Source organism: Chiloscyllium plagiosum, unplaced genomic scaffold (assembly GCF_037043375.1).
Source record: "Chiloscyllium plagiosum isolate Xiang-an unplaced genomic scaffold, Cpla_swu_hap1 HiC_scaffold_24, whole genome shotgun sequence".
Taxonomy (NCBI): Eukaryota; Metazoa; Chordata; class Chondrichthyes; order Orectolobiformes; family Hemiscylliidae; genus Chiloscyllium; species Chiloscyllium plagiosum.
The window spans coordinates 18,549,682-18,568,145 of NW_028270162.1; the positions used below are offsets into that span (position 1 = coordinate 18,549,682).

The 18,464-nt window shown below is 39.5% G+C and overlaps 1 protein-coding gene across 4 annotated transcripts in view; it reads left to right on the forward strand.

Annotated features, from left to right (window-relative positions):
• Nucleotides 1–18,464, forward strand: part of LOC122562580 (sodium- and chloride-dependent GABA transporter 1-like) — a 112,117-nt gene that overhangs the window by 38,204 nt on the left and 55,449 nt on the right. For 2 of the 4 annotated variants that reach the window (XM_043715539.2, XM_043715538.2), the window contains exon 2: nt 16,699–16,833. In XM_043715539.2, coding sequence (XP_043571474.2) covers nt 16,699–16,833 — 135 coding nt within the window. Of the gene's footprint in view, nt 1–16,696; nt 16,834–18,464 lie in introns of those variants that run through there. The other 2 variants (XM_043715540.2, XM_043715542.2) reach the window with 1 other exon arrangement.

The following is an 18,464-nucleotide window of genomic DNA, read 5'->3' on the forward strand; positions in this document are numbered from 1 at the left end:
GCAGCCTTAATTCCACTGGTTCCTTAATACCTTTTAATTCCACTGATCAAACATCTAACTTCTCCTTGACTCCAGTCAAATAATGACCCTGCCTCTACTATAGAAGAGAATTCCAAAGACTGTTGACCCTCAGAAGTTGCACTTCACCTCTGTGTTAAATGAGGGGCCTTTTATTTTTAGGTTACTTTTAAGATGTGCCCCATTTTGCAGAAATATCATCCTCTTGTCTACCGTGCCCAGCCTCCTCAGAATTCCATGTTTTGTAAGATCAAATCTCATTCGTGGCCAGTAAGTATAGACTCACTCTGCTTTCCTCAGCTATCTCCCTCACCCTGGTTTTAAAAGCACCAGCAATGGCTTGCCAGGAGGCTGGAAGAACACAGCAAGCCAGGCAGCATCAGGAGGTGCAGAAGTTGACATTTTGCGTGTAACCCTTCTTCAGGACAGGAGGTGAAACACCCGAAACGTTGAGCAGGGGAATCAAAGGAATGGGGAGAAGGAAGGGATCTGCGAGTGAGTGAATCTGGGAGCAGTTGTGGCCACAAGTCAAAGGGCTGGGAAAGTATTGGCTATAATATGGGAGATACCAATGTAAAATGGCATTGAATAGGTCACACAGCCCTAGGTTTGACCAGTGAGCCTAATCTTATGACACTGTCCAAGAATTCAAGCCTCATTAACTGACCATTTAAGTGAAACAGTAATTAAATGAGGCAACACTAAATGGGACTTAACAGTATTGTATTAAATTTATACAGCATGTTCCGAATAGTTGTTCAAATTAGAGTTGCCACAATTAGAGAGAAAATCATAACTCACCAAAACAATCACCCGCCTACTAACAGAATTAAAACCATGAACATTTACATCGGCCTCTGGAGGCTGAAAGAATACAAAAGCACATCACTTTCTTCATCTGTACTCACCTGCAACAAGTTTCCAAGTTAGCACTCGTACCTTGTGCCATTCGGGTCATGTCATCCTCTGTGTGTCCGTACTCTCACCATGTTTTCAGGTTTGATCGAATAACTGAATCATTGCAAGGTTAATTTTTACCTCATCCTCATTCTGGCAATTGATCTTCTGTAATGTTGGGAAATGGTCTATACAGGTCATGAATGAGAAAGTCCAGTTCAAATTTGCCAGCCTGAAATAGGTTTTGGAGACGACAAACGGTAAACATTTCACTGTTGACGGTTGGCCCTGTTAGATTGTTCTGGTCTCTCCAAGCATTAAGGATTTAATGTTCCAGGCGCTGTGTTAGCAATCTAGGAGGTTTTCTGATTTGCACTCTGCTACAAGGGGTCTGTTTAAGCAAGCTGTACTGAAACTGAAAGAAGACAGATTGTATGTGCGTGGTTTTATTGTTTAACTCTTTACAAGTCAGTTGCAATTGTTTGCCAGTCACATGTTTAGTTGAAGTGTAGACTTTTGATTTTCATTTTATTCCCCTCGAAGTTCGTGTTAGAGTAAATAGGGAGCATCTGCTTGAATATGCTTTCTGAAAAAGTCATGGAAGGAGAATAAATAGTACTTTCAAATGGGAATTTGGACAAATTTACTTGAAAGGTGGGGGTGTGAGGAGAAAGGACTTGAAGGAAAGGACCAAGCACAAAATTAGATTAGATTACATTACATTACAGTGTAGAAACAGGCCCTTCGGCCCAACAAGTCCACACCGACCCGCCGAAGCGAAACCCACCCATACCCCTACATTTACCCCTTACCTAACACTACGGGCAATTTAGCATGGCCAATTCACCTGACCTGCACATCTTTTGGACTGTGGGAGGAAACCGGAGCACCCGGAGGAAACCCACGCAGACACGGGGAGAACGTGCAAACTCCACACAGTCAGTCACCTGAGGCGGGAATTGAACCCGGGTCTCAGGCGCTGTGAGGCAGCAGTGCTAACCACTGTGCCACCATGCCGCCCACAAAAATTGGATTGTGGTTTGGAAAAACTGCCACAGCCCTAATGAGTGAACGTCATCCCGTGTCCTGTATGATTTAAGAACTTACTGAAATTCCTACCAACTAACAGTTTCATCCATGCATGATTAGTATTGATGCACATGCACCTCTAGTAACACTAAAGAAATGTTTGATCGTGCCTATATGAAAATTTATAAAAGATGAAAATGTACGGTACCTTGAGACTCCTGCCTGCTTCTCTCTCCTCTCCCCCTCCTGCTCCACCTTAGTTTCATAATGGTAGCTCGTTATAGGCATGAAAACATATAATTTTGCTGCAACCAGGTGAGTAGGTTCCCCTCTTTTAAACCAACCCTCTTCCCTTTGGTTGACTGCAGTTTAAAAAAAAAATTAATTCATTCTAGAATGCAGCTATATAACCCTTTAGTTAAAGCTTACTACTTGTCAAATTAAGGAGAAAATTGTAAGATTTCTAGAGTGAAAGAGCTCCTGAGCAAAATAATAATGTGCAAAAAACACAGGTATAGAGTTTTAAAAAGAAGGCATAACACAGTAAAAAGAAATAATATGCATTTTTAAGAAGTCCTGAGTCGGTGAGTGGTTATAGTTGAATCTGTGACCAGAGTTGTTTAGGTATTCTGTATCCTCAGCACTAGCAAAATTTGTAGAATCCTTCTGTTGATTGAATGGATATTTCTCTTTTATCTTCTCACCAGCTCTTGAGATAATTAGGGCAAGAGAGGTTCTTCTAGTCCTGGCTGTTTCCGATCCATTTTCTTCTCTCAGTCTGCTGCTCTGCCAAGCAGCTACAGAGCAACCGTTCAAACGAGTCTGGCTTTGTTTGTGTTTCTAAGTTGGATACTTCAGTAACCTATCACATCCAACATGTGCCATGTATCATAAAGTGCAAATTAAAACGTGAGATACAAGTTTTTGATGCATAGCTCAGTTGACTGGCTTCTAAGTTTTTTTTTATTTTGGAACCAAAATTGCCATTTTATATTAATGATTTTATTATTCCACATTAGTTTTGTGAGCTTACTTCAATCTGTGGTCAGGTGATTGCACAATTTTAGATCCAGATTTCTTCCTTTCCAAAACCATATTAGGTCATGAAGGTCTCTGATATTAAAATCAGATGATGGAAGTTGTGAATAATGGTCTTTCAATTTTCTACTATCTTGATAACTGAAAAACTGGTAAATACATTTTAGAGAGTATGGTTGCTGGGAACAGTCACTGCTGGCCTGATGGACTCCCTGTGGTTCAGAGATGGTATCTTGTATGGCATTATATTGTCAATATTACTAGATCTCGGGCAACAGCTTGTCCACCGAGGTTGCAATTATGACAATAATACCTTGTTTGTGTAAGATAGTTAAACATCCCATTCATGAAATGAAAGTTGACACTCAGCCAGCTAAAGTGTTTTGGATAGGTAACTCAAAGACTTGGTCAAAGGAGCAGGTTTTAAGAATCATTTTAAAAGAGAAGGGAGTTAGAGAGACAATGTAGTTTACTACATTGTAAGGCAATTCCAGAGCTTAGGATTGAGGCAGCTGCAGTGGCATTGCAATGGAATTTGTATTTTTAATTCAAAGGAGTTGTTTAATTGAAATAAAATAATGTAATACTATTCCTCTTTTGTTTATTTACATTAGTTAAAACTATGGTTTATATTTAACGTATCAGAATGTATTTATTTATAATCCAGGGCTTTTTCAAATGTTAAAAAAAATACTTTTCAGGCAATTACTGCGTTCTCAGAATCAACATTCATATTGTCTACAAGAAATATTTACAGTATCTTTTTTTTCTGTATAATTTAAAAGGCAAAGATTCTGTCTCTAATTTATTCCAAGTATTATTGAGCAGGATGGTTTTGAAACCCTTGTTTGTACTGAGGATATGATATTGCTTGGAGAATTTTTTATTTTGCAAAATGCTGTTCAATTAATTATCCACATTGGTCCCAGTCCGTTGAAGCTGTGTAGCTACATGAACAAGTCCAACATTTACATTCTTTTATTTCCCTGCTGAATGAGAGCCTTGGTAACCAGCTCTTCTCCACCCAAATCCAGTTTAAATAACTGTGGAATTGTGAATCTAGTGGTTGCCAACTGAAAAAATTGTAAATTTTATTGTCAGTCCTTATTGGTGTCTCTTGTTGCTGCATTTGGTGATCTTTGCCAAATTAAGGAGGATCGAGAGTAGTGTTTGAGGCTTTTTTTTTGAGGCAAAATATGTACAAAGCTGGAGAAAGAATCCGTAAGATTGTGATAATTAAGAGATTTATTTTGGTTTCAGTAGTAACCAAGGATGTCTAGCTTTGGATTAATAGAATTGCTTTCAGCATAAATGAGCATTCAAATAAGGATACAATGTGCTTGAGCTGTAACTAGCACACGATAACAACTTTTTATATCGTGTCTCTTTTCATTTAGTAATAAATCCTAAGGTGTTTAACAGATTAAACAAATCTGCCTCCAAGCTGCACAATGGGATACAGCAGATAGTCAAATCTTGATCAAAGAATTATTTTCAAGGAGCATGATTTTTTAATTTTGACCCTTGGAGAAGATTAGAATATGGACATTTGCTTTGCTTTATATTAACTTGAACACCTTAGTTTGGAAATATTTTGATTCTCATGCTCTCAAAATACGACAGAAAACATGTTACCCTAGGTACCATAGCAATTTGTGCCACAGGCTTGCTAAACACACTGATGTGGTTAAATCTTTAGACCCAGATTTCTCCAGAACCACCCTACTTTGGTCCTACTGGCAAGATAGATAATTGATGCATATTGGTACACTGTCAGGGCAGACTTATCATCCTGAGAGTCCTAAACATGGATAAGGTGACTTCCAGCAGATTACAGCAACTGTTCCATCCTCATCTTAACTGGTGAATTATTACATCTCTGTCAAAAAACATTTGAAAGAAGAACCAAAAGTAGCAAGAACACTGAGTGCACCCTGCATGCGGATATTACTTAATAGCATGATTGTACTTACTGACTAAGCTGGCTAAGTCCTGAAAGGTGTATTTGCCAGACTGGACTTGCAGCAACTGGTGAAAGAATCAACACAGGGAAAACATATTTGACTTTGTCCTTACCAAAGACCTGTTGCAGCCATTCCATCCAAGACTGTATTGGAATGAAGATCCACTATATGATCTTTTGAAAATAAAGGCCTGTTTTCTCTCTGAAGACAATATTATTGTATTGTGTGGAACAATGCTGGTATTAAGTGGGATAGATTACAATAGATCTATTAGCTATGAACTGGGCACCCATGAGGTTCTGTGAACGGTTAACATTGGCAAAATTGATTTCTTAAACTGGTCGAGCAATTACTTTACTCTATTGTTGCCTTCAAAGCAAGGAATCAATCTTGATTTAATGACAAGTCATGGACATATCAGGCTGTCTAAAAATGAGGTACCAATCTGGTAAAGCTACAACCCAGGATTACAAGCATGCTGTAGACAAAGCTAAATGAACCCATAATCATCAAATAAGATCTAAGCTCTGGAGTTCCTCCGCATGCAGTCCTGAATAGTGACAGGTAATTAAACTTCTAATGGAAGAAGGAGGCTCCACAAACCTCTCCATTTAGAGTGATCATTGAGTCCAACACATGAGGACAACAGGTTGAAGTTTTGGTAGTCACTTTCAAATAACAGTGGCAAATGGATGATCCATCTCTGCCTCTTCCTGATTGTTACAGGTGTAAGTCTTCTCATTGCATATGTCAAATAATTTCTGTCCCCTTAAACATTCCAAGAACAGATGCAGCATGGGGTTAGAGTAAAGCTTGCTGTAGACTGAGCCTGTTCAAATTCCCAGGTCATGTTCAGTATGACATTAGCTATTGATTAAATCACACACCCCCGCTGCCATTGTCCTGAACTGACAGCGAATTACTATGCTGTAGAGATAGTATAATTCTGTATAATTATTCCCTGCTATTTCCTATCAATTAGGTTATAGCTGATCTGATAATTCTCAACTGCACTTTCCTACCTTTTCCCTTTCTGATTAAAAATTTTTCTTATCTCATCCATGAATGTACTTAATGATTCAGCCTCTACACTCTTCTGCTGTATTGATTTCCATTGATCCAGTATCCTCGGAGGGAGGAGGAATCTCCTCTCACTCCCTCCCCTGCGGTAATGCCTTTTAGTCCTAGGCCCCCCGTGATGAGGAAAGCGTCTCTCAGCATCTACTCCTCCGAGCCTCTTAAGAATCTTGTATGTTTCGATCCGGTCACCTCTATTTTTCTAAACTCCAATGAATACAGCCCTAACCTACTCCTAAAACAATCAATCATATCCAAAATCAACCTAGTGAACTTTCTCTGGACTGCCTCTAGTGCCGGTATGTCTCCCTTTAAGGGGGCCAAAACTGTTTAGACTGTTCAAGTGTGGTCAAACTATACCTTATATAGTTTGAGCAAGAACTCCCAATTAAAAAATACACCATTCTCTTTGACAGGAATGCTGCCCTTTGTTTTAAAGTCTGAAACCTCTAATTTTCCAATGTTATATTCCATCTGTCAAGTTTTTGCTCATGCAGTTGGTTTGTCTACATCCCTTTTGTAGATCATTCCTCACTACTTATCTTCCCACCTACACTTGTCTATATGAGGTACTAATATTAATGTGGATGCACAATAGGAACCTACCTGGATACAGTATTTGTAAATACAACCCCAATTTAAATAAAACCTAACTCCAGTAACACATCTGTGCTATTTCTCTGCTGCTATGAATAATGACTTGATATCTCATTACTTGCATTGAAACTGCCAAGTTCATGTAATTTAGAACTTGATCTTTAATTCATGCCTGTCTATAACACATCTTGCTTGTGGCATCTGTTTGGTTTCTGAAGGAAATGATATAGTCAGGCAATATACATTGTTCTCATGATCATTGTGAACCACCTTTAGAGGAACTTCAGAATCTATCTGATTTGTATATTGGAAATGTGGCATTACCTGCATTGAACACAAAAATAAACTCACCAAAGGGGAAGGGGTTTTTAGACTAGTAAACTGAATAACTGCTTATTATAAATCTAAAATAAGTTAACCATAGCTGAGCCAGCCATATGAATACTGTAGTCATAACAGCAGGTCAAGACTGTAAATTCCATACCTTTTCTAGACCTGCTTACATGCAATAAATGGGGGAGAAAAGGAGCTGGCTTTATAGTTAGAATGTTAGAGTTCTTAAACTGCTTATGTGGAGGCAGTAGATCCTGAATCTGTGGTGTAAGGATGCTTAAAGGGAGTGAGTCAAAGAGTGGTGCTGGAAAAAGCACAGCAGGCCAGGCAGCATCCGAGGGGCAGGAGAGTCAACGTTTTGGACATAAATGTCTATTTTGCTGGAATCACCAAAATGATAACATAAGTTTGTCTGATCAAACATTGTGGCATTACTTTTCAATCCAATACTACATTCAAACCCCTAAGTACAAATCCTAGGATAGTATAGCACAGGAGGCAGCCATTTGGCTCATCATGCCTGTGTCAGCTCATTTGAAAGTTTTATCAGTGTTATTTTCCTGCTGTTTCATCATTGCATTGCAATTTTTTTTTTGCTTCAGTTTTGCATGGTTGCAGATGATGTTAGCATCTGTCTCTGATCTCTGTATCTGTCTCTGTGCTCACAAAGAAGAGTGATGATGCAGACATTCCAGCTAAAGTTGAGGTGCAAAATATTAGATTAAATAGTAATAATAATGAGAAGGCAAGTAACTGACTTCCTTGAAGGTGGATAAATAATAGGGCTGGATGAATTGTATCCCAGGCTGTTTAAAGGAAGTCTGGAAGGAACGAAATAACAGATATTCTGAGTGTCATTTTCAATTGTCAGTAGAGGATAGCTCGGGATTGAAATTTGTGAGCATTGTGCCATTATTAAGAGTGTGACGGATAGCCAAGTTATTATCACCTGGCCAGTCTGACCTTTAATCATGCCCATACCTCCCCCCCCCCACTTCCCTCCAAGGCCCCAAGGGATCCTTCCATATCCGCCACAAATTCACCTACACCTCCACACATATCATTTATTGCATCCGCTGCACCCGATGTGGCCTCCTCTATATTGGGGAGACAGGCCGCCTACTTGCAGAACGTTTCAGAGAACACCTCTGGAACCCGGACCAACCAACCCAACCACCCCGTAGCTCAACACTTCAACTTCCCCTCCCACTCCACCAAGGACATGCAGGTCCTTGGACTCCTCCATCGCCAGACCATAGCAACATGACGGCTGGAGGAAGAGCGCCTCATCTTCCGCCTAGGAACCCTCCAACCACAAGGGATGAACTCAGTTTCCTCATTTCCCCTCCCCCACCTCGTCTCAGTCAAATCCCTCGAACTCAGCACCGCCTTCCTAACCTGCAATCTTCTTCCTGACCTCTCTGCCCCCACCCCCACTCCGACCTATCACCCTCACCTTGACCTCCTTCCACCTATCACATTTCCAACGCGCCTCCCCCAAGTCCCTCCTCCCTACCTTTTATCTTAGCCTGCTGGACACACTTTCCTCATTCCTGAAGAAGGGCTCATGCCCGAAACATCGATTCTCCTGCTCCTTGGATGCTGCCTGATCTGCTGTGCTTTTCCAGCAACACATTTTCAGCTTTAATCATTACAGTCAAACAATATGGAAATAGACCTTCAGTCCATTCTGACCATAATCCCCAAGCTAACCTAGCCCCCCCCCTCCACCAACCTGCTTGCAGTTGGCTCATATCCCTCCAAACATTTTTTTATTCACGTACTTGTCATTTTAAACATTATAACTGTACCCATGTCCACCGCTTCCTCTGAAAGGTCATTCCATACACACAATTTTGTGTAACAAAGAAAAATTGCCTCTTATTTTAGATCTTTCTCCTCTTTCTTTAAAAGTTATGCCCCCTTGACTTATCCACCACCCTAAGGAAAAGACATCTTATCTAAACCCCTCTTGAAATTATAAACCTCTATAACATCACCCCTCAATCTCCTACGCTCCAATGGAAAAAGTTCCATCTTACCCATTCTCTCCTTATAACTTGAACCCTCCATTTCTGGCAACATCCTAGTTAATCTCTTCTGAACCCTTTCCAGTTTAGTAATATTCTTCTATAACAGGTCAACCAGAACTGGACACAATACTCCAGAAAAGGCCTTGCGAATGTCCTGTACAACTCACCATGACATCCCAACTCCTATACTCCAGAGATCTGAGCAATGAAGACCAATTGTGCTAAAAACCTTTTTGACCAGCAATATTGAGAGAGGGGATTAACCCTATTTGTAAAAGCAGAGATAGTCAGCATAGTTTTTCTGACTGTTTGTTTGACTAATTTACTTGAAAGTAACAAGAACACCTGAGAGCAGAGCAAATGGATGTTGCCTGTCTGGATTTTACTAAGGCATTTGTTAAGATCACGGCTGACTAGTCAGAAAAATTTAAAGCCCATGGGATCCAAAATCTGTTGATTGACTGACAGGAAACACAAGCCAACAGATGTTTTGGTGACTGGAAAGTAGTTTCCAGTGTTAGCCTAATGGTGTTGGCTACGTAGGACAGTCCATCTTCCGTAGTTACACTGGCACCACGCCCCACCTCTTCCTCCGCTACATTGATGACTGCATCGGTGCCACCTCATGCTCCCGCAAGGAGGTTGAGCAGGTCATCAACTTCACCAACACATTCCACCCCAACCCTCAAATTCACCTGGACCGTCTCTGACACCTCCCTCCCCTTCCTGGACTCTCCATCTCTACCAATGACAACCAACTTAACACTGACATTTTTTACAAATTCACTGACTACCATAACTGGATTACACCTCTTCCCACCCTACCTCCTGCAAAAATGCTATCCTTATTCCTAGTTCCTCCGCCTCCGCCGTATCTGCTCCGAGGAGGACCAGTTCCACCAGAGAACACACCAGATGGCCTCCTTTAAGGACCATAATTTCCCCTCCCATGTGGTTGAAGATGCCCTCCAACGCATCTCATCCATGTTCCACACCTCCGCCCTCAAACCCCACCCCTCCAACCGCAACAAGGATAGAACCCCCTGGTCCTCACCTTCCACCCCATCAACCTCCGCATAAACTGCATCATCAGCCGACATTTCCGCCACTTACAAGTAGATCCCACCATCAGGGATGTATTTCCCTCCCCCACCCCTATCCACTTTCCGCAAAGATCGTTCCCTCCATGACTACCCGGTCAGGTCCACGCCCCCTAACAAGCCACCCTCCTCTCCTCGCACCTTCCCCTGCCACCACAGGAATTGCAAAACCTGTGTCCACACCTCCCCCCTCACCCCCATCCAAGGCCCCAAAGGAGCCTTCCACATCCATCAAAGATTCACCTGCACATCCACCAATGTCCTTTATTGTATTCGTTGTTCCCGATGCGGTTTCCTTTACATTGGGGAGACTGTGGACACCTTCTTGCAGAGCGCTTTAGGGAACATCCCCGGGACACCTGCACCAATCAACTGTTCCACCACCCTGTAGCCGAACATTTCAACTCCCCCTCCCACTCTGCCGACGACATACAGGTCCTGGGCCTCCTCCACCGCTGCCTCCTCACCACCCGACATCTGGAGGAAGCATGCTTCATCTTGTGCCTTGGAACACTTTAACCCCAGGACATCAATGTCGACTTCACCAGTTTCCTCATTTCCCCTCCCCCCACCTAACCCCATTTCCAATGTGCCAGCTCAGCACCATCCTTCTGACCTGTCCTACCTGCCATTCTTCCTTCCCAGCTATCTGCTCCACCCTCCTCTCTGACCTATCACCTCCATCCCCACCTCCATCCACTTATTGCCCTCTTAGCTACCTTCTCCCCAGCCCCACCCCCCTCCCATTTATCTCTCCATCTTGGAGGCTCCCTGCCTTATTCCTGATGTCGATTTTCCTGCTCCTCGGATGCTGCCTGACCTGCTGTGCTTTACCAGCACCACACTAATCTTGACTGATCTCCAGCATCTGCAATCCTCACTTTCACTATGGGTAGAAAATTGGCTGACTAACAAAAAGCACAGAGATGTAAATGGGTCATTTTTCAGATTGTTAAGGGGTAATGAGTGGTTGCCACAGGGATTGGTACCAGGATCTCCACCTTTGACAGTTTATGCAAATGATTTTGATTAAGAGGTGAGAGATATGGTTGCCAAATTTGCAGACCACACAAATAGGTAGGAAAGTAAGTTGTGAAGATGAAATTAGAATGCTAAGAAAATATTCTGATCGGTTAACTGAATGGGCAAAAATCTGATGAATGGAGTATAACTTGGGGAAAATGTGAAATTGTCCCTTTTGCAGAAATTTTGTTCTGTATTTTTTCTGTCTAAATTGAGTTGTACAGGGTGTCACGAAATGTTACCGTGCAAGTATGTCAAGTAATTAGTAAACTTAATAGAATGTTGCCATTTATTATGATGGGAATTTAATACAAACTGGCAAAGTTATGCTTCCATTAAGCAGGGTGCTGGATGAGACATCGAGAGTACAGTGCACAGTATTAGTGACCTTTAAGTAGACAGGATACAAATGCATTGGAGACAGTTCATATAAGACTAATGTCTGGAATGAACGAGTTGTCTAATGAGGACGGTTTGGACAGGAAGTTGACAAGTTATCAACATAGACGGGGAATATTAATTTGAGGTTAAAATATTTATTTTGCTTTCTGTACATGATTTGGCATTGAATTAAATATCCTAGCTGAACCTTCCTGGTTTAGATATTGTACATCAGAAATTCCTTAATCAGTTTGTTTGGGGGAATATACAATTGCTTGTCCTACTATCGAGGACCCGAGGGTATGGTGCTGTTTTGGATTTCTAATCACTGAGGTTCCAGTGCAAGAAACCCCATGTGTTCATGTAAATATAGTGAATGGTTAATGTCGTCATGAGTTCTTACTTTCATATTGATGTCCACTCTTAAATTTATTCTATTGAATGATGTCACAGTTTGAATAATCATAGGCAGTATTCCTGATCCTGTTTTGTTGATGTAAGAAAAATAGAAGGATTAGCAAACACTGATTATAAACTTGATGAACAGGCGACTGCATTTTTTAAAACTTGTATCCAGTAGCGAGAAGCTTATGAGGAAGTTTTGTGTTCTCATTTACTATACATTTTAAGTTTTTTTTTTCCTCTCTCTTACCCTTACCTACCGTATGCCTGTATGCAGTTACACAGCTTGTGGTAGAGTCACTCAGTAAACTGTTCTTCCAACATTGGATGTACTGGCTACTCTGCTTAACTAAAACAACTTTGGTGCAATGACATGTTGATTCTGTTACTCGACTAGTAATCAGAACAAATTCGGATCCTGCCACGGTACCACCATTTCAATACAATTTGTAAAAATTCTGTCAGCAGAATAAGTGCTTGGGAAGCACAACTGCTTTACAAAATTAGCCATGTCAAAAACTGATAGTCAGGTCCTTTATCTTTTCAACTAATTATGATGCAGTTATTTAGTCAATTCGAAATATCATCATCATGAAACAAACTGGTTCAAAGCCACTAGTCTGAGTACAATCTGAATCTTGGCAGGAGTGTGAGCTAGATTCTAGAATTATTCATCCTTACCTGCACTGTTACTTCCGAGCAAAGAAACCACTTTAATTCTTTTCTTTAAATGTGAAATGTTTTTAAGGATTCTGTCAAGACTGTTTTCTCTATCTGAAATCATTTAACTTACTGTATTGAAGAAACCACTGACCCATAATCTTTGTGGTAACAATTTAAAGTTAGCCATGAGCCAAATGGACTGGTTACCTCCCAAATAATGTTACTCATTTCAGCAGCCATCGATATCAGTGGGTTGGTAACTGTTGCCGAGTTCCACTTTCAGATATTTTCTAACCTATCTGTTCAGAGATGATAAAGCACAACTTTGGAGCAGATGGGATGTCTGGGCCTCCTGGCTCAGACATAGGGACACTATCACTGTGCCACAGAGCCCTTCCACTTCCACTCTGTAACAAAATAGTTGTATCACAAACTTGATGCTTATACCTCTCCAAGAATAAAGGCAGAAATATTATGATCTATAAACTGTTCATCTTGGCACCTCATCAATATTTTTCTATGCAGTGAAAAAGTTTCTTGCTTTTTTTTCCTGCTGATGAACTTCTGACTTCTAAAAAAAAATAAGGTAAAAGGATAGCGCGGCAGCAGCATAGTTTGAGTTGTAATTTGTGCCTGACAATTAAAATTGCATAGTCATTCTGATTTTGGACTCTCTGGTTGCACGCAAGCTGGAACAAAGATTACTCTGACTCAGAAAGGAAGTGTCGTTATAGGCTTAATATCTTAAATTGAATGGGTTAAAATTGCTTTTGTTTCCACTCTTTTTAGATAGAATATACTTTGCACCTTTTCTAAAAAAATATTTGCTGAATCTTCTTAAAGTATATATTCAGCACAAATTAATTTGACATGAACACACTGTAATTTAAGATTTAAAACTTTAAAACATGTGATTACAGCAGACAAGTCAATTAAAGAAAAATGGTGTCTGGGGCTAACCTTCAGTATATGGATTCAAACATCATCAGGTATCAAGGAATGAGTCTACAGGCAATGTAATTTAAAAATATGGTAGGCAGTTCGTATATAACAAGATTAGGCAAACAGCAATATAATGTTTAGATATTTTGTTTATGACGTTCAAGAATAAGTATTGGCCTGACACCTGTTGTGTCCCAAGATACTTCAAAGGTACTTCAAAGAAAAACATCCTCTATTCAAAGGAGGGAATTAGTGATTATGTTCTTTTTTTAAAGCCGGAAAAATCAAACATATAAAGAGGAGTTTCAAATCACAGGCCCAAGTGGCAAAAGGTATTTCTGTCAATGCTGGAACTTAAAGGTGTTTAGGTGAATTACGTGCAACACTGGAATCTGAAGGGGAGAGAGCGGTGAGAGCTTTCAGCGATGGAGCTGTTTAAAGATGATTGGCGATCATGGGGGGATTTAAACACCAGATTTTATTTTAACTTTGAGGCATTGGGGCATCTGGAGATCCAGGTAGGTCAGTTGGCATGGATGAGCGGAACTCTATGCCAAGTAATATGCATGCAGCAGCATTTTCTAATCAACTAGAGGGTGAGCAATGGGAGACCAGCGATGCAGAGCATTGAAATAATTGAGTCCAAAGGTTACTAAAGCTTTTCAATTGGACAAAATGTGCAATCAAGATGTAAAAGGAACGCTGTGACAGAGTGCAGAATTATGGGAAGTTTACTATTAAGATATTTTGATCAATCAAATACCAGGGAGCTCAAGTTCATACAATACATTCAGATCAGTCTCCTAGAACATATGACATGGAAACAAACAAGGCTAATCTTGTATTGTGTAATGACTAATCTCATAGGAAAAGGTCCAATGAGGTAGAGTGATTGTATTATGATTGAATGTCACACTTAAATTTAAATATATAACTTAAGTTTAAGAATATTGTTTCAGATTTAAAGTCAACTCAATAGCTAAAGAGAGGCATGCTGGCTAAGGCTTATAGAGAAACTAGATTTTAAAAAGTAGAAAAACAGTGGAAAACATTTAAAGAAATCATAATTAGATTTTCAATGAAAATGTTAAGTTGAAGGTGTGTACTGTACCTTTGAGAGAGTGAATGCTGTTTTGTACTGAGTTTACAAGCACCTGTCAGATGACTAAGTAGCAGTCTCCGAGTGTACTGAAAAATTGAAAACCTGTAACATTTGGCTGTGAAATGTACACCTGAGTTTTGGCTGCTGTTTTGATGATAATTCAAATTTGACCAATCAGTTTAAATTATGCCCTGTGATACTAAAACCCACTCAAGTTTGAATTTATTGTTTTTGCTAACCTCGAATAATGAGACAATGCAATATTTGGGGTATAAAGAAGCAAGCATTTTAAAAGTTAGAGCGTAAACTGCCATTCGAAACACTTTTTTTCTATCAAAGGTGTCTTTTTTCATATGAAACATCTTTGCGGTAAAAGACAGAAGACGACCTAGGGAGATCTTCAGCCGAAAGAAGGAGGACTGTGTGTTTTTGAAATTAAGTTGATGTAATTTTAATAGGGGTTGTTATTGCAACAGTATATTGTTATTGAATTGGAGGCAGATAACAAACATTTAAGAGAAAGGAGGCTTAGAGTTGTACGTAGTTGTTGTTTAATGTTCACTTTCAGAGTTAAAAGAATAAATTGTTTTTTTTTTCTTTACATAGTGGAATTTGGGAGTTCTGTGTCACTTAACAGATGACGAGGCAAATTTCTGGGTGTTTTGTATAATTAGCAGTGGGGTTCACCACCATGTCATAACAAAACTAAATTGCATTGAGTAACAAAAACTCTCAAAAGTGACCAATCCATAGCAGATTAAAGTTAAGTATATTAGCCAAGATTTATTTTTAGATAAATACTTAATTTACATAAATAGCAAATGATTAAACCAACAAGAAAGTTAAAGTTTATTGTAAGAGCTTCTAAGTACTTCAAAGTAAATATCCTGTTTCCTTTTACTGCAAAAGTGAGGGAGTTTTACTACAATTGTGCAGGGCTTTTGTGGGAACATACCTGGAGTAGGGCACATATGTAATGAAGGACGTGCTCTCCTTTGAATCAATGGAGCAAAGATTTATTGATTAATTTCTGGAATGAGACTATTGTTCTGTGATATGAAATTGAGCAGATTGGGTTTGTACGCTCTGGAGATTAGAAGAATGAAAGGTCATTTCATTGAGTTGCTTATGAATAGCTTGGCAGGATAGTTGTTGGAAAGCGTAACCTATGGGATATATTTTCAATATAAGGGAGGGTCAGATGCAAACTTTCTTCACCCAGAGGTTATGAATCTCTGCAGTTCTCTATCCTAGAGAGGTGTGGATGTTTAGTGGATTCATTTATTCAAGGTGAAATAGATCTTCAGACTATGGAAATCAGAATGGAAAGTGAAATTGAGGTCAAAGATTTCTCTGGTCATTGAATAGCAACAGTCTTGGGTGAGGTTTCCTCCTGTTTCTTGCATTGTTATGAATGAGACTGTTGGTGACAGTTGACTGAGATTGGAGCGGATTAAGTGATCTCCATTTTTGTGATGGAGAATATACAGAAAAGGAGGACATCAAAAATGAAAAATATTTGGTTTTCAGCTAGTGAGAGGCAAATCAGAGTAATAAAGTTTAAAAACACGTTGCTGGAAGCATTTGGCATTGAGTTCTACAGAAAAGTAATCAACTTGAAACGTTCTCGATCTATCTTCCTCCATTGCTGCAAATCCTGCCGAGTACTTGCAGTTTATTTTCATTTCAGACTTCGAGTTTATGCAATACTTTGCTTTTGTGTTATTGAGAGAATTTGAGAACAGTTGCTTAAGCCTGCTCAATTTTCAGCAAGATGTCATTTTTAGCTCATCCTAGACTGGTTGTTGGATAAGTAGTGGAACAGAGGCAGTACAGTAGTCAAGAGATGGTGACTAGGTACGGCTCTTTTTTATCAATGTGCACGTGGAAGCTAACCCTATTGTTTTCTGATCATGTTGTCATTATATAGTAAGTGGACATGGATGAGCAAATGGCCATGAATGGATCCTTTGCTGTCTGTACTAAGGATATGGATGGCCCAGCCAATCTCTGACCCTTTCTCCCCCAAACCCTGCCCTCCATGTTTTGCTGCTAAATATATGTACTTGTTTCCTTAACTATTTTTGTCTTTCCCACAGGTGCTTTCCTCATCCCGTATCTGGTCATGTTGTTGCTCTGTGGGATTCCACTGCTTCTCATGGAATTCACTGTCGGGCAGTTTACACGTTTGGGTCCTGTCCATGCCTTGGCAAAACTCTGCCCTCTTCTGAAAGGTTTGTCCACGGCTATTATTGTAATAAAACATCTCCTGTAACATGTTCTTCTGTAATGAGAGCATCAGCTCGTTTCATTGATCATCTCTGCTTGGGATATTTTAATTGTGCTGGAGATAGATTTATCTCTTCTTTACTGATAAGATACAAACTGCTTCAGCACGTTATATCTTCTTTAACATAAAATTCCCATAAGTTCTTCGCAGATGAAAAAAATATGTAACTCCAAATACTTGTGATTACTTATCAAGCTTATATTGCTGAAAATGACTCAATCATTTGGACCATTTTAATTTATCTCTAGGTACATACTATTGTAATGAGTCCCACTTGCACTAGACTTCTGACGCCATCATTGGTATTTTTGAAAGATTGAATCTTGATGAAATTGGTCAATTTCTAATTGGTGCTGAAGCTGTTTATTTTTATTCAGCACAAAATTAATGAAGTTTTATATTAAATGATTTGCATGAATGGAGCATTCTTTCCTGAATAAATGTTGAGGAGGATAGAAATCTGGATATGTACTGGTGAAGAGTAGTGATATCTATTTAGTTCATCCCAGCTTAAATCTGTCCGTAATTTCCAAAGTAGTTACTTTTGAGTTTTGAGTTGGATAATTTGTTGCTTATGGAGCTGAAGTAAATGTGAGTCTTAATACAGAATTTTCATGTTTTTCCCTTTTTAAGCTCAGTGTGAAGCTACACAAATGAAGTGTAATCTAGTGTTTTCATTCTCTCTTCCAATTAAGATATTCTTCGGATAGCTGTTTGGGTATTATACTACTGAAAACTAAATTCGCAGTTTATTTAAACATTTCATGAGTTCAAGTCTCTCTTGCTTTTCCTTACTAGCTGCCCATTGTCACAGGCCGCACCACCTGTGGAGGGTGTCTTTCTGCAATGTTTTTTCTTCCATGTTTTAAATTTGTCTTTTGTGCTGAGGGACATCTGTTTTTATATTGCAATTTATCTAGTTAAGTGAGTTTACATTTTCTGTCTCAAATCTTCTTCCTATCTCCTATGTTTTAAGTTGTACCTTTTTTTTTGTGTTTTGAACAATTAATTAATCAACAACCATGTCTTTTTTTTTAAATGCTCCTTTTTCATGATCCTCTTTCTTGACTACTTTTTTGTATTGCCTTGTCTGATCCTTATTTTGGATACTCCTGCATACATATTATGATTGATGCAATGGCTAATCCTAACAATTCGTCTACTCGTACCATTTGAGTCACTTAGACAAAGGGTGTAATTTACTTTTGTTGCTTCTTTCTACTATTCATGATTTCCCTTATTACTGGTTCTATTCAGTTATTATCTTCAAGCCTGTACACAATGTTATTATGAGGTTCTTGCTCTATAAAGATGTTTAATGTGATCCATGCCCTGAAGAGACTGGGCGGACGCTGTATGGATTCGGCAGATAGGAGGAGAAAAGAAACTATATGGGATTTTTTTGATTTGTCTCAATATCCACGCATACTTTCATTTGTAGGAGAATTAGATTTATGATGGTACAGCAGCACCACTGTCTTGTTGATTTGATTTTCTTCCTCAGTTGGGAACTTATAGAACTGATGTTTGATATAGGTCATCTTGGAGAAGCGCACATTTTTCAGCTCTGATCTC